Below are 26666 nucleotides of genomic sequence, written 5' to 3' on the forward strand. Positions count from 1 at the left end.
ATTTGAAAGGATGTGTGAAGTATCTTGTCTGGCGTTTATTTTTCCTTCTTGGTCACTTTACTAAATTGGCTTTCCTTTTAAAAAAGTGCCACAAACAATACTGACAGCATGCAGAGATTATAGAGTCTAGTATAGTTGGACATTTCCATCGCGGAGCGCAGGAAATGTAGGATTTTACGACCCTGCTTCGTGCAGCGCTGTTTGTCTCGAATGTAATCTAACAAAGCAAACCTGGCAGAGCTGGCTAGACGTCTGGAGTAAATTACTTTATTGTTCTTATTTGAGGAAATGGTGTGCTCGTTTTAAAGGAGGCTTATTGCACTTGTTTTTGTCTACTGCAAACGTGACTCCCGCCCGCTTTATTTCTCCACTCTGCATGTGGCAGAGGGGGAAAGAGCAACACATGAAAGTGCCCAAATTTCACTTCCTTTATTCCAAATCTAGCACAGCGCACCAATATTCTGTTTGAACGCTGGCACTGTCCCCGCTCTAATGGACATTTCCGTTCATCTGAAATAGCCACGATTGAATTCAACACATACCCATCTGCTTATGACTTTGGCCTGTATATGACTTCTGTATAGCCTATACATGTCCACCATACCATCATTTCTAGTTTTGCTATGACCATATGCCAACAATTATGAAGACCGCTATGACTTATATAAATGTTTTGCTCATTGCTCATTATTAAATGGTTATTATTTCTACTTCACTATTAGGCTATAGGATTTGTATCTTTAGAAGAAGTTAGCAAATAGCAAGCTACCAGCAGTAGCAATAGGCCCATTTGTGGTAGAAGCATTCTATTGATATGATTCATACTGGCATATACTCTAATTATATCCAATCTTCCGCTATCATTATATTGCCTACCATACAACACCACCAATAAATAGTATTATAGCCTAATAAATAATAATAATGATGATGATGATGATGGTGAAGTTTATAATAATAATAATACAAAATAAAACATACATTTTTTAAAGCAAGTTTCAGCAATGATTTCGTTTTTCTGTCTTAGTTTTTTTTTGTCTAAATGTCAATTCAATTGTATTTCCTATATACAATATTATTGTGTCCATTCTCATTTTGTTTTCATTCGAATGAAGGCCATTGACTTTCGAAATGTCAGGATTTTAACTTAGATTAGATAAATAAAGAATAAATAAAGAATTAGACAAATAAAGCATCAATATTTTAATTGGGAGCGAGAGATGCACCTATTCCTTCCAAATTGTCTAAATGTCAAGAAATGATTGTGGATCATAGTGTAATCATGCCAGATTGAAATAGAATTGCAATGTACTACTACTACACAGTCTCAACATTAATCCTTACCCAAACCTTGAAGAAAGAATAGGCCTATAATTATAGAAGTTGAGGACACGAAATAAAATGTGTGCTTTTCAAGAAACCGAAGAGACTGAATCTTCTGCCAAATGTGTAGGCCTAGCCTATATTTCACGAAATCATACTCTCATGGCTACGTGAAGTACTGTAGGCCTACCACTAGTCTAGTTAGTGTAGTACAACACACCAAAAGGCCACTGGATGTCGCTGTTGACTAAGTATTGAAAATGTTCGAGCCCGTGTAGCCTGTTCACCTTGTGTATCGGAAGCTTGTGGGGGACTTGGAGGTAGATGGTGTCCTTACAGACTAGACCAATGGTTAGGCCTACTAGTCAAAAATGTAGAGATGAACAACCAATGAATAAAATGAACAACCAACAGGGCCCGTTTTTTTGTCAATAGCCTACCTCTTATTAATAGTCTACGCTAACTTTTAAGGAGAATAAGTATCTTTCTTCACTATACTATGGGCAGTAGTTATCTGAGATATGCCAATCTTTTTTTTTCTTCTTTAAAAAAAAAGATCGATAGCCCAATTTATCTAGCCTATGTCTTACTACGCTCATGTATCTGTCTGCCTCTATCTCCTTTTTTCTTGGTGTATTATTATGAAGAACAATTATTTTAGTTATAACTGATTAATTCTATTGTATCGATATGTTTTATGGATAGCCAATAGGTTTAGTGTTGAGTAGCCTAAGATACACCTGCTATGGCCTCAAAAGAACATCAGAACATCTAGGCCTAACTTAATGTCTAATGTCTCGTCTTTGTTATTGTAAACATTGTAATATTTGGATTATGTTTGCTTTAACGAAAGACAAAATAATTAAACCAACCACATTTATTTAACTTTTATTTTCATTAATAATTGTGTAAGTCATGTACAATAATACAATAATAATAATAATGCATCAATGGCATCAACAACTATTAAAGCATTCTAAAATAATTCTGGCAATAGAAAAACCATATAAACAAAATATTTACGCTGTGTTATTTGCAAATACAATTTTGCTACATGTTAACCATTGCAACTCAAATATTTTACTTTCAATAGGCTATAGGCTACAATACCGTTTCTGAATTCCACTGCCACTGGGTGTGCGGATGAAGGCTGTGTGCGCGCACGTGTGTGCGTGAATGTAAATTATTTACGCAATGCATAAACCCTGCCTTAGCAGTCAGAATAGTTTTTTAATCACTTTCTTAAGAGCAATAAAGGTAGGCCTATAAACTAGAGAGAAATGTCTAGATTTCCATTTTTTTGTGCTTATAAGTGTACCACTACTCTTTCAAATAGACAATGCATAGCCTATAAGACCAAACAAAAGGATAGTTTACATATAGGCCTAGTCTAGGCTACAGAAAATGTTTTTTTTCTTGTTCTTTAAAGCAAAATACACAGTCCCTTCCTGCTAGTCCGCTTCAAGGTATAGACATTCGAGCACGCCGTGAGAATGGGAGGGGGTTGACGGTTGGTGCGGAGAGAGGTGGGGGGGGTCAAAAACGCTTGTGACTGTGTGTCGGAGAGGCTAGCCAACTTTAGCTATAGCACACATCAACCATTCACGACATAAGAAGCTGATTTGAAGCTGCAAAGGGGAAAAGCAAGAAAAAGCAAAGGACTTCCATTGGTTGCAGGGCAGTGCTGGAACAGAGGAGTGGTGAATAAGGAAACAGGCTTTATTATCTTATTCGTTAAACCTGTCTCTATGATTTTGTGGTTTCGTTCGTTTTATGTATTGGGTTTGGAACAGGACTAAGGCAGTAATTGGAATGGTCGTAAACCAAGTTCTTCAGCTGTAACATTGTGAATAGAAAAACATGAGCTCCTATTTTGTGAACCCTCTCTTTTCCAAGTACAAAGGCGGCGAAACGTTGGAACCAACGTACTATGACTGCAGGTTCCCTCAAAGCGTCACCCGGAGCCACGCGCTGGTGTACGGTGCGGGAGCGGCGGCGCCAGGCTTTCAGCACCCGCCCCATCACGTCCAAGACTTCTTCCACAATGGGACGCCGGGGATCTCCACACCAGGCTTCCAGCAGAATCCATGCGTCTTGGCTTGCCATGGAGATGCTACAAAATTTTATGGATACGAAGCCCTTCCGAGACAAACGCTTTATGGCACCCAACAAGAGTCGAGCGTGGCGCAATACCCAGACTGTAAATCGTCAAATGGCACTAACCTCGGAGAAGGACAAGGCCACCTAAATCAAAACCCGTCTCCTAGTCTCATGTTTCCATGGATGAGACCGCACGGTTAGTAGGCTACGTTTTAATATGCTCTTGTCTGGTTATGTTGTTGTACTTTTCATGGCATGTAGCCTACATCTGCTAACGTATGATTACGTTTTCGGATCATCACTTATCACTCAGTAGAACTTCATCCGTTAACCGTGGCGCAATGATTCAAAAATGCCAGTTCATCTGATCCAGTGCTGTGCCATTCACCGCGGCTCAGTTGATCGCTAGTAGTAGATTAGAAAATGAGCAGAGATGAGTAACAACAGTAAAAACGAATTCAGTGAAAGTTCAGCAGAAGCACTTGGCATGGCGTTTATCTTCACATGAATCCCTACAGCTATCCAACGGTAGAGGCTTGGCTATAGTCTTGGAATGTACTGTAAACATAAGGTCACCACTATACAGTGGTATGGTTGAATGTGGATGTCACCAACCTCTAGCAGATTTCAAACAAGAATAGTTCTCCGAACTACCTTTGGCACACACACATACACCAATCAATCTTTTTAAAATATATAATAGCAGTGTAAACTAATAGCATACAGGTCTTGCAACGATTCCTGCTTAATTGTAAGTGCTATTTCCATTCTATAGCCCCCGGAAGACGCAGTGGCCGACAGACCTACAGTCGATACCAAACACTTGAGTTGGAGAAGGAATTTCTCTTCAACCCTTACCTCACCCGTAAGCGTCGGATCGAGGTGTCTCACGCTTTAGCGTTGACGGAGCGGCAGGTTAAGATTTGGTTCCAAAACCGACGGATGAAATGGAAAAAGGAGAACAACAAAGACAAATTTCCGGGCCAAAGAGGAGAGATGGAGGCGGAAGGAGAGGCAGAGGGCGAGGGTGAGTGCGAAGATGAAGGCAACGATGACGGTGAAGGAGAAGAAGGAGACAAAAAGGAAACTGGAGAGGAAGAGGACACAAAAGAGTGATTTGAATTTCTCTTTTTTATGATTACATAGCTTAAAGTTGAAGATGGTAGAGAGAGAGAGAGGCCCGGAAAATTGAATTGAGAGAGAGCGAGATCACATTTTATGACCACCGTTTAATTGAGTTAACAAGTAAGACACATCCTTTAAAGACACATTTAAAACATAAAAACATATATTCCACAATACTGACGACGGATCAGCTTCTTTAGAAATATTGCCATTTATGCCTGCACGTAGGCTATTGTAGGCAGCTTATTATGCTTACTCAATCATAATGCACTAAATCACAAATTGGGCACATCATTGCGCACATGTTGTCACACATCATGAAACACATAGAGGCAAAAATTACAGACATTAGCCTTGTCGCAAAATAGAACTCAATTGATTCAACATTAAATTGATTTCAGTATGATTGAAATAGCCTATATAGGCTAATCTAGCCTATTGATATTTTAATGCAGTCATCTCAGTTTTCATTTTAAGCGAAATGTTATCCTTCACTTGTTTGTAACAATTGCAAATACTTTGGCAACTTTGTATTTGTAGTCAACTTCATTCTGAAGTTAACGGCAGTTACAGTTACATGTTTAGCGGAGATCTTCTGAGAATAAAGTTACACGGAAGGGCAAAAAAGCGTTTAACGATGCACTTTGGCTGCTCTACGAGTGGTCTGGATCACTTCTATATGTACGAAGGTTGTTAAGAGCCACGATACTAACGAAGGCTCCTGGAAACACCTCGGCTACTAAAGATACATCATATGAAGATTCTAATGATGATCTTAACGCTACGAAGGCTCTGGGAAACGATGCCAAGCTCTGTTTTGCAGAAAATAGCTCTCTTTAGGAGGATAATCACTGCTTATAATATCTAGCTTAAAACGATGCAAAGGCCCACATAACACAGAGACAAAGCACTAGCAAAACACTCATATGGTCCACAGAATGTACAAGCGGAGGATGGCTATAAATGTTTCAATGTTCAGTCAATGTTGTCATTCGAGGAAAAGGGTTAATTATTAATACACATTCTTTGTACTTTTTGTGTTTTGTTTTTCCTCCAAAATATTATTTATGTGGATTTGGATGTTTATTGGGGTGATGGGAGTTTTTTTTATTGGCCACTCTCAATTCCACATTTGGAGTCATGAGTAGTCTCTATAATGTGGGAAATTGCAATATGGATTATTGGTTAGAAGGTACATTTCATAAGGGATATTTCATATTATTGTCTCAAATATACTAGTGTGTGTATTGTAATGCATTTCTTTAAACATAGTGAGCGCTGAGCTTTTGATTGCAACTGCCCGTGCCTATTCTATCCGATAGGCCAAGCAAAACAAATAAGAAATTCTCCATATATTGAATATTTATTGATTCTTGACCTAATTTAGATAAATCAAAGATTCTAATCATATAAGAAGGCAGCAATAACTTATGCTTATGTGATTATTAGCCTACTGCTGATTTCAATATCGGGAAATAAGCCTTTACTGCCTATATAGGACGCACTTGGAGGTAATGTTAAAATCTACCAAGAAAGCTGTATTGTCATTAACAATGTTGATCTATACATTTTTACGAAAGTGACAAGGCAGTCAAAGGACAGGCCTATAGCTATAACACATGTATTGCATTTGATTGCATGATACTTATGGTGCTACTTGTGGCGGTACAGTTCGAGGCCTATATTGATATATCTTTGAAACAAGTGTCTCTGCGTCATACTAGCTAGTCAGCCATTGGACTTTGTCACAAACATTGGTGTCCCAACAACTTAAACTGCCTAAAGTAGCCTAATGCACATTTATTTAACCAACAGCCTATGTTATAATTGATCGAGGAATTGTACTTCTTCGAATAATTCATCAACTTTTAAACATTATTACATTATTGTGATGATCCAATAGACTCGTTTTTTTATTGCACTGATTATGACCTCTATGTATGTCTTCGTATATCTTGTTGTATTAATAAGCTTGATTTCTTATGTTTTATGTTAAAGGAGGGGATGTTGGTTCTGAATGCACACACCCTTGACATTGACTTGTTGAAATAAATGGCAAAACCTGAATTTCTCTTCCTCATTATTGATACAATAGCCCATAATCCACCCAACACACACACACACACACACACACACACACACACACACACACACACACACACACACACACACACACACACACACACACACACACACACACACACACACACACACACACACACACACACACACACATTAATGTCAGCTTACTCCTCAATGAAAACAAAGTTAGGCAATCCTAAACCTTTAATTATGGCCGTTTTTGTGATTATATGATGTTTTCCTAACATCAGTAAATTCTAAGAAAGATAACATTTAAACATCACAATTGGGGAGAGTGGGGTAAATTGAGCCATTTCTATATTCAGCATCACGCCGTCAAGGTAAATATAGTACTCTTTCAACAAAGATATCTTCATATATTTCAGGATCTTGTGCATCACTGGAAATAGTCAGAATTCATGTAAACATTACAGTTTTGTCCCCAGAAAAGTGGTCTCTTGGCACAACTAACCCTGGGTATGGGGTAAGTTGAGCTGTGGGCTAGGGTAAGTTAAGCCTCCTACACATTTCTGTACTGAATGAAATATTACTACTACGTTTTTAAAACCATGTCTATCTTTATTTCCCAAAGACAATTCAGCATATTCACAATCACTTTTTTTTTGTCTTTTACTCATTTTAAGCATCTATTCACACAGGCTTAACACCTAACGTGGAACCCAAACCGGCCCTGCGCGTGAGCCATCGTCCGCCATCGTGCATAATTGTATTTTCTCCACCCACACCAAACACGATCACGACACGCAGGTTAAAATATAAAAAAAACTCTGAACCAATTACATTAATTTGGGGACAGGCCGAAAAGTATTAAACATTATGTCAATTTAGCTAGCTAGCTGTTGCTAGCTAATTTGTCCTGGGATATAAACATTGAGTTGTTATTTTACCTGAAATGCACAAGGTCCTCTACTCCGACAATTAATCCACACATAAAACGGTCAACCAAATCATTTCTAGTCATCTCTCCTCCTTCCAGGCTTTTTCTTCTCTGAACTTATATTGCGATTGGCATGTAAACTTTTATAGTATTACCACAACGATCGACAGCGCAGTTTGTCTTTTAGTCACCCACGTGGATATAACCAATGAGAAGATGACACGCGGGTATCTACTTCTATAAACCAATGAGGAGATGGAAGAGGCAGAATTTGCAGCGCGATCAGCGTCACAAACAGAACTGACAGAACTGCGAGCAGTGTGGGTACAATAATTGAATAATATAGATTTCTAAATTTATTTTGCAAGTCAGGGTGTAGTCAGGGTGTAACAAACACTTAGTACTTAAAAAAAAAAAACTTTTAACATAGGCCCAGGCCTTGTTGTTACCTCATATTCCAGCGATAATGCCTTGCATTATGCCTGGGAAGAAAATACTTAAATTTTCTCAACTTGCCATTAGCTCAACCATTGGCTCAACTTACCCCAAGGCAACCATTTTGACAAATTAGCCCCCACAGCTACAATGATGCACTTTCATGCTAGGTTTAGGACCTCATATTGAAGCTAATAGAGACCCTAACTAATGCATAAAACAATCTTTAAATTATCTACTTTGGTTTAGATACAACCACCATGAAAACTCCATAAATTAATTTGACTTGGTGAAAATCAGTTTTTCGGACCTAACTTGCTTACCACTTTTTCCATGGGGTTTCATCCTCCACAGACTCCATGAAATTATGACCTCTTCCTAAATATTTGGTTAAATTATACATTTTGTGTACGGTTTCCTAGAAACAAGGGTGGCTCAATTTACTCCTTTAGGTCAAATTACCCCACTCTCCCCTATCTTAAATATACCCAAACAAAATTACGTTAGTGAAGATATTTTTTATCACAACCTTGTTTTCATTCAGCCCAATGGACGAAGGTGTGGATACGGGATACACCCGCAAGCCTGTACTGCTAGTGGGTAAGAGAAAATGTTTGTTTGAGACACAATTAATGTAAGGAGTTATTTTACCAATCAGCAGAGGCTGTTTTGGTACATAGAAAGTGTTCGCTCACCTAAACTCTTGCCTAGGCCTTAATTTCCAATGCATGTAGATGCGTAAATATGGAATATCAATTTGGGTACCTCCTATCAAGGTACGAGATGCCAAAAATATCAATGTTTGTCTGCACGTTCGTGCTTGCGCACAGAGCTATTCTTGTTTGAGACCTGCCTGTATAGAGGTTGGTGACATTATATACAGACTGGCATCTGCCTTACCCTCCAAATCCCTGTCTGCCCCTGTGTGGGGAAAACAATCGATGGTTACGTTGGTTACCGAATTTGCTCACAACACCTTTTTCAAACGCAATCTTCTTGTCGTCTGCTTGTTTAAAGTCAATTGCAAAACTACATTTAAGAAAAGTACATGTCTAAAGATTTATTTTCAACATTGCCTGCTCCCAAGCGTTCTCATTACTTAAAAAACGTAGTATTGTAGGGATTCCCTCATGCTCCTTTTCAAGACAGCGTAATCGTTAGCCAAGTGAGTGAGTGCTAGAAAACTACCAACTAGAACATTAATAAGGGTGCGTTCGTAAATTGATTCTGGCTATCTACTCCGATTTCAGAATACTCTCGTCTGAGTGTGCCAGAGCGCAGTATAACTGATTAATTTACGAACGCGCAACATCTGTTGTATATGACCGGTGTCAGGAAATGTTGGCATTTAAAAAAAATGTTGCCAGCTGCATAGTTAGTCACCAACACTCTAGACAACATGAAAACAGCCTAACCAGCTCTGCTAAGGCGAGTAAAATGTTCAGAGTGAGGTGTTCTCTCATTTGTGTCTGGAAGGCCAACATGAGCCAATTAGCTTGGGTGCTTGACTGCCGTTGTGAGGTCAGATCACTCGGATCAACCCTACTCCTCGACCAGAGCATCCTGTGTGCGCTCTGAACTCGCTGAGAGCGAAACATTATGGGTGTGTTCATAAATTCAATCTGGAGTGCCAGAGTGCGCTCTGGGGGTTTGTCAATTCAGAGCCTTGTCAGATTGTCCGTATGTACATTCAGAGCGTTTCACTCTCGGAATATTCAGCGCGCACACTGGACGCTCTGGCGTGTTGATCCGAGCGTTCTGACCTCAAAACGGGAGTCAAGCACCCAAGCTAATTGGCTAATGTTGGCTAGCTTGCTAGCTACTTCTAGACACCAATGAGAGAACACCTCACTCTGAACATTTTACTCTCCCTAGCAGAGCTGATTAGGCTGTTTTCATGTTATCCAGAGCTTTGGTGACTGTAACTGTGCTGCTGGCAACAATTAGCTTTTTGCCGATGTTTACTGACACAGGCCATATTCAACGGGTGTTGAGGATTCGTAAATTCATCCGTTATGCTACGCTCTGGTACACTCCAACGAGAGTGCTCTGAAATCAGAGTAGATAGCCAGAGTGAATTTACGAATGCACCCTATGAATGTATGAATGGACCATCTGACAATGCTCTGAATTTACCAACATCCAGAGCCAATCTGAGCACACTCTGGCACTCCAGAGTGAATTTACAAAAGGAGCTACTTGTAGCCTACTTAGTTGGACACCTGGTCCCCACAATTTCCCACTCTCCACACCAAATAGTCTGAAGCCACAGGGCTTCTCTCTTACGTTCTCTTTCCCAACCTGGGAGCATTGCAAACCGTAGGTTGGACATTTTTTGACCTGGTTACATGTACAACACAGCTGCTTTTTGGCATTTTTGGTTATTTCTGTATAACTAAATACCAACTACGAAGTTGGCTCTTTTACAGTGTGGGTCAATGGGACATAATATTTGTTTTCCCCAATTTGTGGGCGTGGTCAATGGGGAATTTCTCATTATGGCTTAAATACCGACTCGGTGTATAGCTGTCTGGGTGCATGGAAAGATTAACACCATGCGTGTGTTTTGAGGGGACATTTTCTATGTATTTTGGAGTCAAAAGTCTACATCGCGCCTACCTCTTCAACACATCATCACCACTATACAATTTAGAGGTATACAATCACTAGATAGCTTAGCTGTATTTTATCTCAATCTCAATTATCTCAGTTATGAAAGGACAGTTGGCTAGAATATTAGAGTATTGGGCCAACAATACTTTAGGTTTCGGATAAACTGTATTATGTAAATTGTTATAATTAGACTATATTACTGTAGTCTATTGTTTGAAATAGGTTGGCTAGTTGATTTTTGACCAGTAACGAAAATGCAATTGCAATGTCTCTTTTTCTCTGGAAAGATAAATATCTGTGTAGGCTTTTAGGTGTATATTTTATTCCCTTGTATTCAATACGTTATTATGAAACCATTAGAGTAGGCAACAATGCAAGATGTTTGTGATGTGTTACCTATTTAAATTCAATCAAAACATATAACCTACTCAGAGTAGACGATGTAAGAAATCGTATAGTCTACACATAGGCCTACTTGATTTCAGAAATAAACTGCAGTCTACAGGAAAAAATAAATATGAATTGAAATGTTTATTTATTTTAGGCCTATAGGTCTTGTCTAACATTTTCCTAATATCTTTTTAGGTTTTCGTTGTAGGTGACAAAACATATGTGTAACCAGCGCAGTGTGACAATTGGAAGAGGGTGCATAGCCTATGCATATTTTATTTAACCTTTATTTAACTAGGAAAGTCAGTTAAGAACAAATTCGTATTTACAATGACGGCCTACCCCGGCCAAACCCTAACCCGGACGACGCTGGACCAATTGTGCGCCGCCTTATGGGACTCCCAATCACGACCGGTTGTGATACAGCCTGGAATCGAACCAGGGTCTGTAGTGACGCCCCACTGAGATGCAGTGCCTTAGACAGCTGCGCCACTCGGAGCCCCCACTGTGTTCATTTGTACGGATGTGAAGTTTATTTTATAAGCCTCAATATATTTTTCAAACCATCTCTTGGATTAAAATAAAAGTGACACATAGCCTTAACCTGCATTAGCACTACATGGCACTACTACAAACAACAACTCAAGAACAGCTTCTGAGAAGTCCATATGTTCTTGTTTTATCCTTAATTTTATTTACTTTTAAGAATAAAAAGACTCACCATGTAAATCAACTCCGCCACAGTCACATGTTCATATGGCTTCTTAACTAAACTAGGCTCCTAACTTATAGTTAAACTCTCTTGACTTGAGGTTCTCAGGCTAGATTTAGCCAATTCTATATGTTTACTGCTGTTTACTGCCGAAATTCCGGAAGTTTTCTGTAGAGTGACAATTGTCAATGAGCATTGTCCACCCGTCTCCCTTTGTACTTTATATTGCCGTGAGGGAAGAACCACTTCCATAATAAGGTCGTAACCACCTGTAAACTTTATAGACGACATAAACTCGCCAGTGTCTCTGTGTTAACTTCTGACCCACTCCTGGCGCTTTCAGTGTAGGCCTCCACAAACAATATGATTGTCTGGTTTTCTCTATTTTAACCAGCTGTTTAGAGAGGAAAACGTAATACACAGTTATATAGACAATTAAGACTCATATTTGCTATTTAAAAACGTTAATTATTAAAAAGGCCGCCCTACCCCAACTTTGATGTATTTTACTGACTTATTTCAAGTGGGCTGTGTATAGGCTGCATATTCAATTTATATTCATTTTACAATGTAAATAAATACACCGAGACGCAACACACATAGCCTATTTATTGTTTTCAGTGTTATCAATGATGGCCAAGCTTGATTTATCCTCCATTGCTAATTCACTGTGCACACAAAGAACGTTCTCCAAATGTCGTTTGTTCAGTAACAAAAATGGAATCGCAAATGTCAGAAATAAAAATGTAGGTGGAAAGAGGAATATGCTTAATGTGAAGGCCGCATGCATCTTTAATCCCTCGTAGTCAAGTGAACACCTTCATTATAAAAGGCTTAATAATAATGGTTAACAATATAGGCTTATATCATTAATTATATGATAGCTATACAGACGTACGAGCTACCAGACCCGGTCTCAAATATGCATAGTGAAACTGTGTTCATTTGTACAGATGAGAAGTTTCTTTTTAAATGGGTGGGGTGTAACATGTTTCTCCCTAATTTAAGACACATATCATATCCCAATGTGCTCACAGAGCCAACAAAATGTATTGGATGAACGCATGAATAAATATCAGGGCTGGTCTCACTATGGCTGTTATAATAAAATGGTATACAGACCAGATTGCAGTGTAGGCTACCCAATAGGATTATAATCAAATCAATTAGGCTATTTCGATTCGAAGAGTTAGACAATATTGTCGTCAAATCAAATGATCACATGAATTTGTTACTGTTCCGGAGAATAATGTTTTCATGCAAATATATACAATATTTTTATGAAAAAATATTTCATAATTTAAAGAATGACCTGCTCCTATTGACCTGGGATGAGGGTACAGCATGCGCGCGCAGTTTGTCGCAGCTATGTTTATGCGCATGTGTGCGCATGTGGAGGGGTGTTTGGTGCGTCTGCTGGATACATCAGCGGTGTAAATGCAGTATTATGCCGTGTCTTAAATAATTGTCAATACATAGTATCGCCATAGGTCTTGGCTACCGTAATGTAGTGGTTGTTTGAGTACTAGGCTATCAGCATCTCGGACCGATATTCGACTGGAGTTTGATGTTCTGCACATGTAGGATATGTGACGGTTACTGTTTCAGAGGTAGGAGCAAAGAAAAACAGAACCAAATTAAAGTATATAGGACTAGGCTGGCTGTACACTTGCGTAAAGGGTGGGACAACAGTAAGGAACGAACGAGGAAATGGAGAAGGCTAGCTTTCAGCGACACAATGCATGAGATGTGAGTTGCTGAGTTTATTCCATAGATAGTGAAGTGTCTTTATTTAGAAGAAAAATTATATAGAGATTGGGTCGGGGGGGAAGGGGGCGCAGCGCATTCCTGGTTGTTTGGTGGGAAATTTGCAGCTAATAAAAGTTTACGACTGAATCGGAACTTGGATTGGCTGTAGATTGTCATGTGACTCCCCCTCGATGAACATGAACTTTGATTACTAGCATCCTCAATCGATACATGACCTGCCCGTCTAAGCAACAGCATTTTCGCGTTCCATACATGAATATGTTTTATTTTGCAGCACACCTACATGTTTAGCCATTCTATTTCACTGCTACCCGTTCTTCCCTCCCTCTCTGACTTTATGGCTTCCCGTCCCTATTCAGTGCTCTCTCTCTCTCTCTCTCTCTCTCTCTCTCTCTCTCTCTCTCTCTCTCTCTCTCTCTCTCTCTCTCTCTTCTCTCTCTCTCTCTCTCTCTCTCTCTCTCTCTCTCTCTCTCTGTCTCTCTCTCTCTCTCTCTCTCTCTCTCTCTCTCTCTCTCTCTCTCTCTCTCTCTCTTCTCTCTCCCTTCTCTCTCTCTCTCTCTCTTCTCTCTCTCTCTCGTCGCTGTTAAGTCAGAAGTGGAGCATGAGTAGTCTACTCGGTTCCCGATAGTGTATTGTGACACTTCAGAGCCCGAATACCCTTCCTTTCGCTCTACAGAGTTAAACAGAATACCAGCCACTTATAGGATATTAAAAAGTTGGGTTCGTCGGTCTTCTTGGTTTCCCTCCCGCCCTCGTAACTGCTGGACCAGTGAACGTGAGTCATGTAGTGGCAAGGAGAACGTGGGTAAGTTTGGGTTTCTACGGTCCTTATTGGTTTAAAATTAATCTAATGGTCTGTGGCCCATCGGATGGATCTAATGATGTTATATATATTTTACGAAATAGAGAGTAAATGCAGAAGTTGACCAAATCATGCATATTATGTATGCTATGCTTATATTGACACTGTGAGGTCTATGGTCTATGGACATAAGGGTTTGGCCTGATATAGGTATACATATTGTAACGTCAGTCTACTTGTTCGTGTAAATATCAAATGCAAAAAAAAAATGTGTAGTAGCCTATATATTATGGTTTAGTAATAAGCTACACATTCTGCCGTTGTAATAAAAAGAGAGTCTATTAGGCTTTGTTTTGTTATAGAATTAATATTGGTTTGTGCAGTTCAATTTACTTTTTTTGGACCTGAGGCTGCATCTCTCAAAGTTTTAGTGATAGGCCAATGAATCTGCAAGTGGAACTATTCCTAGTAGCTTGCTGTAACCCATGTGAGCAGTCATTCTGGTTCTGACAGAAATAGTCAAGAGGGTCAATGTGCATCACCAGGACTAACTTGTTGTAATGCTTATTGTATCAGACCATAGAAAGTAACTGGTACCTTGTGGCGTGGTTGGTGCATTGATGCCTGGGATAGTTTACTGTAATTGTTCCTATTACATTTGAGCTACTTGTTTTATTTAAAGGAAAATTCCACCCCAAATCATGATGCAAATGCAAAAGGCATCATACGGGATCATTTCTGTATGTTGAAAGTTACATATGTTGAAAACTTGATTGCTGACAATCAAAACATTTTGGGACTATATCAACAATGGACTAATGAAACAAATACAACAAAAACAATTTGGGGGCAGAATTTTCCTTTAACTCTTTAATGGTACATGTCTTAAATATCAAGTGTGATGCCTTATGATACCCTGGTGTGATTCAGGAATTATGTTTTCTCAGGCTGCAGTCAAGTAAATATTTCATTAGTAACCATTCCTTATTACCAGGCCTAGGCTATTGTTTTGGCTTTAATGTTTAGGACTCATGTCTTTAATTTGTGGCATTACATTGAGATGCGCACAGATATGGCCTTTAGTATAAACCTTCACACTGATATTATATAGGTAGGTAAAGCTGTGACACATGCGTAAATAAAAGACCAATTGTTCAGTTGGTTATTTATCTGAACCATATTGCAACATGAGCAGACAAAAGAAAGGTGGTGTTGATGGTTGTGGTGACATTGTGGTGACATTGTGGTGGTGTCATCATATTAGTTTCGTTTATTGAACTGGTACACTTGTGTATAAAGTGTAGGTTATAATCTCCATATACACTAATGAGTATTGTGTATAATGTACGTCGTATACACTAATGTGTGTTGTGTATAATGTGTATAATGTACATACACTACTGTGTGGTCTATCAGTACAAGGAAGTTTATTTACACACATTTAATCATCATGGATCACCAAAGCCAAACACTTTATTTAGTTACACATTGGATAGCCTCAGTCAATAACTTATCACAGCAATACAAAATCAGACATGTTATAGATTTTGTCATGCACAGCAAATAAGCAGTGGAATGTGGCAATACCCTACCAATTCAGGCCCAAACCTCTTTTCTCACACCTAATTTGCATTACATTCAACACTGCCATCTAGTGTTCAATCACAGCACCTCACTGCCAATATACTGTGTGATCCATACTGTGAGTACGTGTGGCATAGGCCTATTGTCAATAGTGTATGTCCAGTCACGTTAGTTTTATCTAATTAGATGTTGACTATGACACAATATTGGACAAAATAATAACATGATGTTGTTTGCATAGCCCACGGAAAGCTGCACGAAGTGTTGTTTGCACTGCTCCCTATATACCCTGTATGTAATAGTTTGGGCTGGCTCTAGATGTTTTGGGGCCCTAAGCAAGATTTGGTTGGGGGGGGGGGGGCACCTTGCGGCAAAACATTATAGTGGCCCCCATCTTGACGATGGAGAGAAAAATTTACATTTTATAGTTCATTTTCTGCAATTCTACACATTTTGACATGGGGCGTAGAGAAAATGTTGCAGTTTTAATGCAAGTTTTTGTCAATTATACACATTTTGCCATGGAGCGGAGAGAAAACCTTTCAATTTTATGACATATTTCATAAAATTCTACTAATTTTGCCATGGGGTGGAGAGACATTTTTGAAGTTTTAAAGCAAATTTCCTGCAATTCTACAAATTTTGTAATTACTTATGTCGTGTCAATATGATATCTGAGTGAGAATGACTAATAAAATCAATGAGTCCCCCATGGCGGTCAGATCCCCTGGGCACGTGCCCTGTGTGCTGGTCGGTATTCGGCCATGATTACTACAAGTTTAGATGGCTGGCTAGACTAACTACCAACTTCTGATGCACAACCAAATTTTGAAATTGCACCTGGGGTATTTTACTACTCAATAGTAAATTGAGACCTGACTGAGTTCCTTTTTGGGGTGGTCAGGGCCCCCTAGCGACCGGGGCCCTAAGCGACCGCTTATGTCGCTTATACCTGGAACCGGCCCTGCGAATAGTAGGGCCTATTTTAAAGATTCGTCTTAGGGACCTACGCTTTTGCACCAGCTAATGGGGATCCTAATAAAATAACAAAATATGACACATGGCAAAGACCTTGTGACTACAATGCAGCAACCAACAACCCAATGGCTTTACCATACTAAATTGCCATTCCTTGCCAGCAATAAGGGTTGTAGACTTATTCCTATTAAATAATAATAATACGCTTTATTATTATTATAGCTTCTGTTGTTGCTGTTTTCACAGTTCTTTTTTCACTAAAATGAGAGCCAGGTGGTGCTTGGCTTTGTTTGGGATTTACCTTGCCTGTAATTATTACCAAGAAGACAAGACCACAATTTAGTAGCCCTTTAAATGCCTCCCATGTAAAAAGAGTGGGCTGCAGTCCGTTACCTGCAAGATATAGAGTTTTGTCGTTTGCCAAGAAATGGGTCAAATAGCTGCAGCATATAGGAACCATAACCCTGACCTGAGATAGGCGCACAACTCACATTTTCCCGTAAATCGTGGATTGTCAGATAAATATATTTGCGTAAATTCAGGTTGATGCGCGCAGATGTCCTGTTAACTAGTCATCCAAAACATTTGTCTTGTGCTAACCACACACAAAGTTTGCCATGACAAAATTGTCCCTTAACGACTATTATGTTTGACCTCAATAAATTCAGAACTATAATTTAAGAAAATGTACTTCTATTTCCTCTGCCATTTCTTTTACAATATTGTGCGGGACGAATGTCCACCAACGTGTTGTTGTTTTGATGGAGGATTGCAGCAGATCCTTTTTATTGTTCCAGTTCTTGGGCCTCCTGGAGTTTATCCAAGGACACATGCGTTCAGATTATCCTTCCGCAGAGCTGCAGAGAGGGAGAAAAAATGGGAGTGGGGGGTGTAAGGTTATTAAAGGTTATGGCCTCACAGTCAAGAAGTGAGGGAACTTTGTAGGCCTGTCTATAAGGGAGAAAATATCGTCACAAAACGCTTGGCATGCATGCCTGGCATTTAGAAAATGTCATCAAACACAACAAATGTGCAGGCCTATAGCCTACTTGTAAATAGACTGCAACAGGCTTTCATAAACATTCTACTCAAGCAACAACAAAAAAAGTACAACATTAAGAGTAAATATTTATTCGAGTAAACAAATTTCATGCCAAAATAAAATGATGGGCATCTAGATAGGTAGGCTAATATTTGGTTGACACCAAATAAAACCCAAAACGCTGCACTAAAAATGCAAGGCCCAGAAAAGCCCTTGCTTTTCGCTAGGCGCACCCTGTCCTCGTGTGGTTGTTTTAATTGTAGTTTATTGTTCATTTATTGTGCTGTAAAAGCAGGGTGCTATTGACAATGCGCTTGACTTCTCACCTTCACATGGCACCTGATCAGGAAATTGGTTTAAAAAAACTGTTTTAGAGAAGGGCAACCACCCATCATAGGGTAAAGACACATTTTAAACCTTTATATTTACAAGAGTAGGTCTTCAATATGTTGCTTTATTTGGGGATACAATTAGTTGAAAATAGAAAAATGAATGCTTCAAAGTTTTAGATATTATTGGGGGATATCAATTGTAAATCGCAAGTGTAGGCCTGCATTATTTTGGTAGGCTATTGGTCCTAAAATGCAGATGGTTATGATACCCCGTCTGCTATTGTGCTTTATTAAACTGTTTTAAATAATCAGAATAAGTATGTAATTTTATAACAATAGCATAATGATAGCAATAATTTATTTCAAAACTTTTGTTTAGGGTTGTTTTGCCCATGCAAAAAAGATAATATTATAATTTAGCGATGAGTTTCTAGACTATTTCAGCATTACACCAGTAATAGCGTATTGAATATAATCTAGCCTATAACCCTGATATCATAATTGTTATTATCAGTGAAGTCTAGTTATTTACTTACCTATCCTCTTTGTGATACTGGCCCAGGAGACAGAGTTAGAGTTGCAATACTTTGTGTTTAGAATGCAAAATTGTGCTACTCTTGTATACGTCTACGACTGAGTTAGACTTGCTGTATCTGCGAATAATAATGTAGCACAGAACACAATTCTATAATATTCAGGACGAGAATTGGAGCCTTATTTTTGTCCGATTTTTGTCTGGTTCAAATGGTAGGCTATACCTCCATACCTCCAAAGGATACAAGTGACCAGCTGTTTTTTTCCGTGCAAATGCCAGACTGTTTTCCACAAAGGGTGCAATAAAACACTTCCCCATACACTTCCACTTCCATAGTACAATAAAACCGCTCTCTACCTCTCCCCAACCCATTTCACGTTTCCTTCACAGAAAGCGCATCAACAACATAGGCCTATGCTTAACGCGAAGTATAGTGCACGCTGCCTATTTTCTTTTCGAAAGATATAGTCTACTCAACCACGTATAGCCTAATATTGTGTGTATGGTGGGGGGGTCTCAGTTAATACATGTATTCATTATCTTAAGAGTTGCATGATAACCCTGGCTTACAGAGGACAAATGTTCCATATTAACTAGTTCTCTATTCAATTCAGAGAAAGGCTCACCGATAACATCCCACTGCTGCGTTCGTCATATGGCCCACATTAAAGTAATAGCCTTTTAAAAGCATTCGGATGTAGAGATCAAAGGATGTTTGGGGAACACCACGTTTGTATCCGACAACTTCTGCCAACCCGTGAGCTCATTAGTTCGATTAAACTGAGTGCGGAACTTTTATTTGGAAAGCCTAGAATGATTGATTAGGCTATGTGGATATTCATCGAATTCATCATACCTGTCATAAAAGTCCTTATTATCTTTCCCATGTTATTCCAAAAAGAAAAGATAGCCTAATAGCAATGGCTTGTCATTCAAATCTAACTTTAGGTAGGCTATATTGTTTATATGGAAGTCTAATAATCTGAGTTTGATATCGATTAAGACGCCACAGAGACGTTCGAAATATTTTTGGGGTGAATATTTTAAAAGCAGGATGTTCGCTATATTTAAATTTGTCATCGTTTATTTTATATTGTGTTGTCCTGCAATAGGCCTTTACCGTCAAATAGTAATATTTTCCATCTACACACTGGCTTAGCTAGTTCATCAACTAAATATCAACTATTACAGTTACAACCCTCAAATGTTCACTGCAGTATAGGCTGCCGTAGTTTAATAAACTTTGCTCTCTTGCTGTTTAAGCCTATTGGCCTTGTTTGTAATAGGCCTAACACAATTTTGTGGTTTTGTCCATTATATATTTTTTAAAGAAACCGCTTGACTATCCAGTGTCTTCAATTTAAGTTTATTCTCTTTCCATGCGGTAACGCTAAAACCTTCCATTCACTAGTGCAGTTAATTTCTTTGTTGGGCTAGGATTTCCCACACGCGGATACACACAGTGCATGCAGTGGTGGAGCGTTATAGGCGGTAGACTGGAAGCTGTCATTTGTCTGGTTTTATGACTTCTGCGGCTTACACAGGCGTTAAAGACATTCTTTCGCTGTAAAACTGCAATAAACCCCCACTCTTTTTGCCCAAAGAATTCGCACTGAACAAAGGGGCAACGCGCCAAAAAAAACGCTTGTCCCAATATAAGACTTTCCTTACCTCTTCGAATAAATGTGTCGAATTTCGTGCACCAGCTCTAATCTAATTATTGTCAAAAGTTGCTATAGACTATAGCCTAGCAGGCAACCTCATGTGCTATCAAATGTAGCCTAGACCTGTCTTTTTTGATGGAGAAGCCTCAAAAGATTTTGGCATATCCTTACATGCATGTCTATCCACAACAACGCAATTTCAGGTAAAATACAACTCCATTTATTACTCTTATCGTGGAGGCCTATCGTGACATAAGTAACAGTGATCCCATTGCATGGCAAACTATTTCGTGTAATTCCAGCTCTAATGATAAATTAGGTCTGTGTGTGTGTGTGTGTGTGTGTGTGTGTGTGTGTGTGTGTGTGTGTGTGTGTGTGTGTGTGTGTGTGTGTGTGTGTGTGTGTGTGTGTGTGTGTGTGTGTGTGTGTGTGTGTGTGTGTGTGTGTGTGTGTGTGTGTGTGTGTGTGTGTGTGTGTCAAAGCGCACGCTCCTGTGTTCAGTTTTCCTGACAGCCTCCAGGCTTCAAAACAAGCCTGTGTTAGGACTTGTTTTATGTCAAACTGAATTAACTCAATACTTACTATTTTGGTTTTATATCATAAGATTAGATAACTGTGTTATGGCCATTCCTATAATCGAATACATCAACATTCAGTCCATTCATGTACGTCTAAAGTCTACAGCAACGTTGCTATTACAAACTATATAATTCAATGTCACCCAAACACGTTTTCTAAACTCTATTTGAACAATTTGATTAAACCCCTTTGTTTATCATAAATCATGCTTTTTAATCAGTTTATAAGCTATGTATCTCACACCGAGGAAAAATATATTAATCGATTTAAGAGGGCCATATTGTCAAGACATTTTCGAACTGAATAATTCGATCACTGTATTGCAGTTGCGGAGCCTAATCTTATTTTCTCGACCCGAGAGACTTGAAAACATAACTCTCCGTCGTCTCTAAGGTCCATCTTTAAAAAAAGAACAAGAGAATGAACTCAAGTCAAATAATTGAAATAGAGCATGCTTGTCTAGCGTTAGCATCTATTTCTCTCAATAATTAAATTCTACATTTAGGCTAATTGATTAATGTGATTGTTTATGGCCTATCTGATTAAGTTCATCCACTGCATGTTCTTTATACATTTATGAGCATTAGTGTTATTATTTTTGCTTCAGTATAGTATAGGCTACTGTGCAACAAAGACATGTGTTGCGGAGGCAGATTGGCAAGTATGTGACTTTGTGCGTGCGCATGCGCGCTCGCGTGTGTGTGTAAACGCTCCTTATTTATGCAGGCCGTCTTTCTGTATGTGCGCACGCATATGACAATGTATTAGCTTGCGATGGCGTTTGTGTGTGTACATGCGCGTATGTGAGAGTAGTTTTAAGCGAGGATTTTTTTAAATGAAGTAACGTTTTTTTTTCTCCCTTAGTCCTCTACTCCTTGCTTTTTATTGGAGGAAATTTGGTCAGCTGACATTGTCATCTTGTCCATCCTAGAGTGAGGCTTTAGCAACAACATTCGGCTTTGTACCTTGTGTCTTTATTGGTGTCTAGAAATACATTATAAAGAAATCATTCAGCGTGCCGGTATTAAAAGATAGACTGACAGAGAAAAAAAGAGAGTGACTTAGTGTGAGAGAGGGAGAATAGAGAGAGAGGTGAGATTGAAAGGGAGGGAGGGAAAGAGAAAGAGGGAGCAAGGGAGAGAGGCAAGGTATGAATTCGTATTTCGCAAACCCGTCGCTCTCATGCCATTTAGCTGGTGGTCAAGAGGTTTTACCTAACGTGGCCCTAAACTCAACTACCTATGACGCTGTTCGACACTACTCATCCTACGGAGCCGCTGTGGCCCAAAATCGGATATATTCCTCGCCTTTCTATTCGCCCCAAGACAACGTAGTGTTCGGCTCGAGCAGGGGACCGTACGAGTATGGATCCAACGTGTTTTACCAAGATAAGGACGTGCTGCCCAGCTGTAGGCAGAGCAGTTTGGGACAAGGTGCACAAACCTCACTCCCCCAGGATTACGCGTCTGATCAGGGCAGGAACGGCTCGCAGGAACAGAAGGGGAACATTCAGATCTTCCCGTGGATGCAGCGGATGAACTCTCATAGCGGTGAGTATATACCAACTCCTAGAGATAAATTAGACGAGCTGGCCCGTTTTACGACTAGGGAAGCTACTTTTTATCACCCCATAAACCATTATACTACAGCAGCACCCTGTCGCCGGCAATAAAGACCTTTTATCTTCGTAGGAAATCCCTTTTCGACAAACTATCCGCTGTTCTCCGTCACAGTCCATCCCTATTTCCCTTAAAACAAAAGAGTTTATAGCATTTAACTTCATATTTTTGTGACCCATAGCAGAGTTCACGGAATTTTAAAACGAGTATAATCTCTTCAAATATTACTCAGTAGACTGGGTTCCCCTGATAGCGAAAGTGTGTGTGTGTTGCGTCAGTACATAGGCTACCACAACTGTTGTTTATTTAGATAACTGCAAAACATAGGCTAGCATGAAAAATCCGGACACGATAGGGCTATATCCTAGACTGCGAATGATTATGAATGAAGGCCTATATCGATTATTTCCGTGGGTTTTTGTGATTATGTGTGTTTGGGTAGTGCAGGGTTTCCCAAACTCGGTCCGAGGGACCCCAAGGGGTGCACGTTTTGGTTTTTGCCTACCATTATACAAATAATCAACTAATCATCAAGCTTTGATCATTTGAATCAGCTGTGTAGTGTTAGGGCAAAATTAAAACGTGCACCCCTTGACGTCCCGAGAACCGAGTTTGGGAAACGCTGGGGTAGTGACATTGCATATAGCTTACTTTAAAATATATTTCCTGATTATGCTAATTTAAATTGTGTTTCCACTCAGGAGTTGGATACGGTTCTGACAGACGAAGAGGCCGCCAAATTTACTCCCGGTACCAAACTCTAGAACTCGAAAAGGAATTCCATTTCAACCGCTACTTGACGAGACGCAGACGTATTGAAATCGCCAATGCACTCTGTCTCACCGAACGTCAGATAAAAATCTGGTTCCAGAATCGCCGGATGAAATGGAAAAAGGAAAGCAATCTAACTTCGACTCTCACCGAAAGTGGTTCGGCAGGGGTGAGTCAAGACACGGGTAAAGAGGACACAGAAGAGGCGACAGAAGAGAAGAAAGAATGAACGACTTCCTAACTTACTATATGCATCAATCCGCCGTTCTGTGAGGATAACTTAACTACCTATCAAGTAGTCTACCTATAAACTATTGTTTGGCACAATAAAGAAACTAGTGTAGTAAAATATGTGGCTGCGTTAAATGCAATGTGGACGCTACATATCTTCAGACATCAATGTTTGCCTTTTTAATTTCTTTCTGTATTGGATATGAACATTTCACCGTGACCACATCATTTAATTCCTTACTTGACATTCCCTTATATACCCAAACTGTGTGTAACGCGAAGACATTCATCATTATATGTTCTTAAATGCTGTTTGACAGCAATGAAAAACAGTGGTTCTCAGATGTCTATACACCTATGATGTTGGCAATATGTTTTACAAAAGTAATTGTCATAAGATGTGAAGGAAGGTATAAGCGTTACATCCGCTTGAGTAATCCATTTATGTTTTTTTCGTTTTGCTGTTTTGTTGTACGAAAAAACGATGCTGAATAATAACGACTCACACTACCTAAATTGTTGATATGTTTGTAAATATATGTATATCTATATTACACGCCTTAGTCCTGTGAGAGCATTCGTCCGCATCCCGCACCTTCTTTGTATTAGCTAGCCTACTTTATTTATGTTTAGATATGTACCAGTAGGCTAGCCTACATTGAGTATGTGGTCAAATCATAACTGACCGATGTGGCTTGAATTGTAGTGTTAGTTGAAAATAAAAAATAAACAATAACAGTGATGAAGGCTATGAGATTCACTTCAAGACATATTTAATAAAACTGTTAATAAAAAAAGTTGTCGTTCATGTTTTTGCGCCCATCATACCAGGTTGGTCTAGTTCTCAACTATAGCCCTCCATGTAATATATGAACATTATCACTGTTCACGTTTTTTATTCGTCATATAACAGACCCAAAGCCAGTCACCCTATCTATATAATGGTTCTTCCACGTTATTTGTGAATTCATAGCTTCGCCACTTAAAGAAAGGAGGAGAAAGCCTGGTAGTTACAGTTTAAAAAAAAGTTTTTACATTTGTCAGTGACTGTGTGGTATAGGCTTTCACTGAGATGTTGCTTCTACATCTGCATTGCTTGCTGTTTGGGGTTTTAGGCTGGGTTTCTGTACAGCACTTTGAGATATCAGCTGATGTACGAAGGGCTATATAAATACATTTGATTTGATTAAAGCAATATAAATTGGCACACTAATTTTGTCAAAGCAATGCAGTGAAGTATTTGAATAGTCACTTCAAATAGCTACAGAAATGTTGGAAAATGTGGATGGGGAGAGTAGAGGAAAAGCAAATCCCACAATTCGATATAAAATCACTGCCTGAGAGGCCTATCTAATTGCTGCGTCTAAATAAACTTCCATTTCAGCTTACACAGTATGATTGAAAGTTTTCATACGTGTTATTAAGTAGGCCTTCTTTGTAGAAAACTTGTCCAGTCAGTCATGTGACTCATGTCACACACAAGCCAATTCAAACCATTGCCAGGAGCTGTTGCAGTTGTTAAGATGGCATTCTGTTTGCGCTTTACCTTTAAGATAAACCAATGATGCAACTTGAATAAAGATAACTTAGGGTTACTGTTATTATTATCACCATTATCATCAACGTTGGCATTATCATTCTAAGTAGGCTATCAGTCGTTGTAGGCTATACAATTACGCACAATTACTCACGTCGAATTCGAATTCTGGCATACCTGCCTTATCGAGAAAATTGTTCCTAGTGGTCAGTCAAGCCATTTAGAAAACAATCCCAGATAGGCCTAAAGTACGATATAAAACATATAGTGAAAATGTAATAATAATAATATTAATGGGCTAAACAGTGTACTTACAGTATAGCGACCCAAACAAGTAGAATGTTCTCATGCATTGCTATTACGTTGACTGAATATCAGCTGGCCAAAGTAATATGCCATAGCAATTGATTGTTTAGCCCATTAATATTATTATTATTACATTTTATTATTATTATCTGTTTATTGTGACAAACAATGAAATAAATGCTACTGACAACCTACTTGGCACACACGGGTTGAATCAACGTTATTTCCAAGTTGAACCAACGTGGAATAGACGTTGAATTTATGTCTGTGCCCAGTGGGAATTTTGCATAAAGTTGTGGTCAGACATTATGTAGCCACCATTGATGCTGCCTATTCTATTGCCTTTTACAGTTTGGAGACCAACTGCCTGCTCTATGCTACACTTTTAAGGATGATTTTATACCTATAGGTTGCTGGAACGAATCCCCGAGCTGACAAGGTAAACATCTGTCGTTCTGCCGCTGAGCAAGGCAGTTAACCCATTGTTCCCCGAGCGCCGAAGAGGTGGATGTCGATTAAGGCAGCCCCCGCACCTCTCTGATTCAGAGGGGTTGGGTTAAATGCGGAAAACACATTTCATTTGAAGGCATTCAGTTGTACAACTGACTAGGTATCCCCCTTTCCTTATCCCCCTTTACTATCGGTAGTTTTGGTGGTAATCAATTCGTTTGTCTGCAACTGGTTATAACAAACTTCAACATTAGGCCTTCAATGCAGTTCTATCCTATGCACACCACACAAATGTTGTGTTGATTACTACATAGTTTGCATGTGGGGGGGGGGGGGGGGGGGCTTGTGTGTTTTATGGTCTTATCCATCCCTGGCACCAGGTGACGCTCTCGGCCTTTCGTCCAGCACTGCACCGCCAGTGCCCCAACGGGGTCCCTGCTGCCCGAATATCAGGCGTTTCTCCTATTTCCATCAATAACCTCCAAGTGTGATCTAACCAAATTTATGACTGGCCGATACGAGCACGTGATTATTTTTAAACATCCCATATTTGGGCAATGGAGAAAAAAAGAAAAAATCACCCACCTATAAATCGTGGTCATTTTTAGGATAAAACCCCATGAACTTCAAAAGAGCTACAAATCAAACGCAATAATAATAACAAACCGTTACAACTGCTATCTGTAGGCCTACATATTTTACAATTATCGGGTTACATAAAAACTTGAATGCAATAATTTAGTCCATATAAATGCTTCCATTTCGTTTCCTTAGCGTTTTCTCTTGAA

General features: G+C 39.2%; 2 protein-coding genes across 3 annotated transcripts; both read left to right on the forward strand.

Moving 5' to 3' along the window:
• The first annotated feature begins 3183 nt into the window (after nt 1-3183).
• Nucleotides 3184-4666, forward strand: LOC120025487 (homeobox protein Hox-C8a-like). Its single transcript, XM_038970051.1, has 2 exons — nt 3184-3619; nt 4199-4666. The coding sequence occupies exons 1-2, from the start codon at nt 3184-3186 to the stop codon at nt 4537-4539; spliced, it is 777 nt and encodes a 258-aa protein (XP_038825979.1). The 3' UTR covers nt 4540-4666.
• Nucleotides 4667-22114: 17448 nt separating this feature from the next.
• On the forward strand, nt 22115-23673 carry LOC120025494 (homeobox protein Hox-C6-like). 2 transcript variants are annotated; one of them, XM_038970064.1, is made up of 2 exons: nt 22115-22514; nt 23285-23673. In XM_038970064.1, the coding sequence occupies exons 1-2, from the start codon at nt 22115-22117 to the stop codon at nt 23581-23583; spliced, it is 699 nt and encodes a 232-aa protein (XP_038825992.1). In that variant the 3' UTR covers nt 23584-23673. The 2 variants fall into 2 exon arrangements, with proteins under 2 accessions (XP_038825992.1, XP_038826000.1); XM_038970072.1 differs by having other exon boundaries at nt 22115-22511; nt 23285-23583.
• The last annotated feature ends 2993 nt before the right edge of the window (nt 23674-26666 follow it).

The sequence above is a fragment of the Salvelinus namaycush genome, chromosome 2, assembly GCF_016432855.1.
Source record: "Salvelinus namaycush isolate Seneca chromosome 2, SaNama_1.0, whole genome shotgun sequence".
Lineage (NCBI taxonomy): Eukaryota > Metazoa > Chordata > Actinopteri > Salmoniformes > Salmonidae > Salvelinus > Salvelinus namaycush.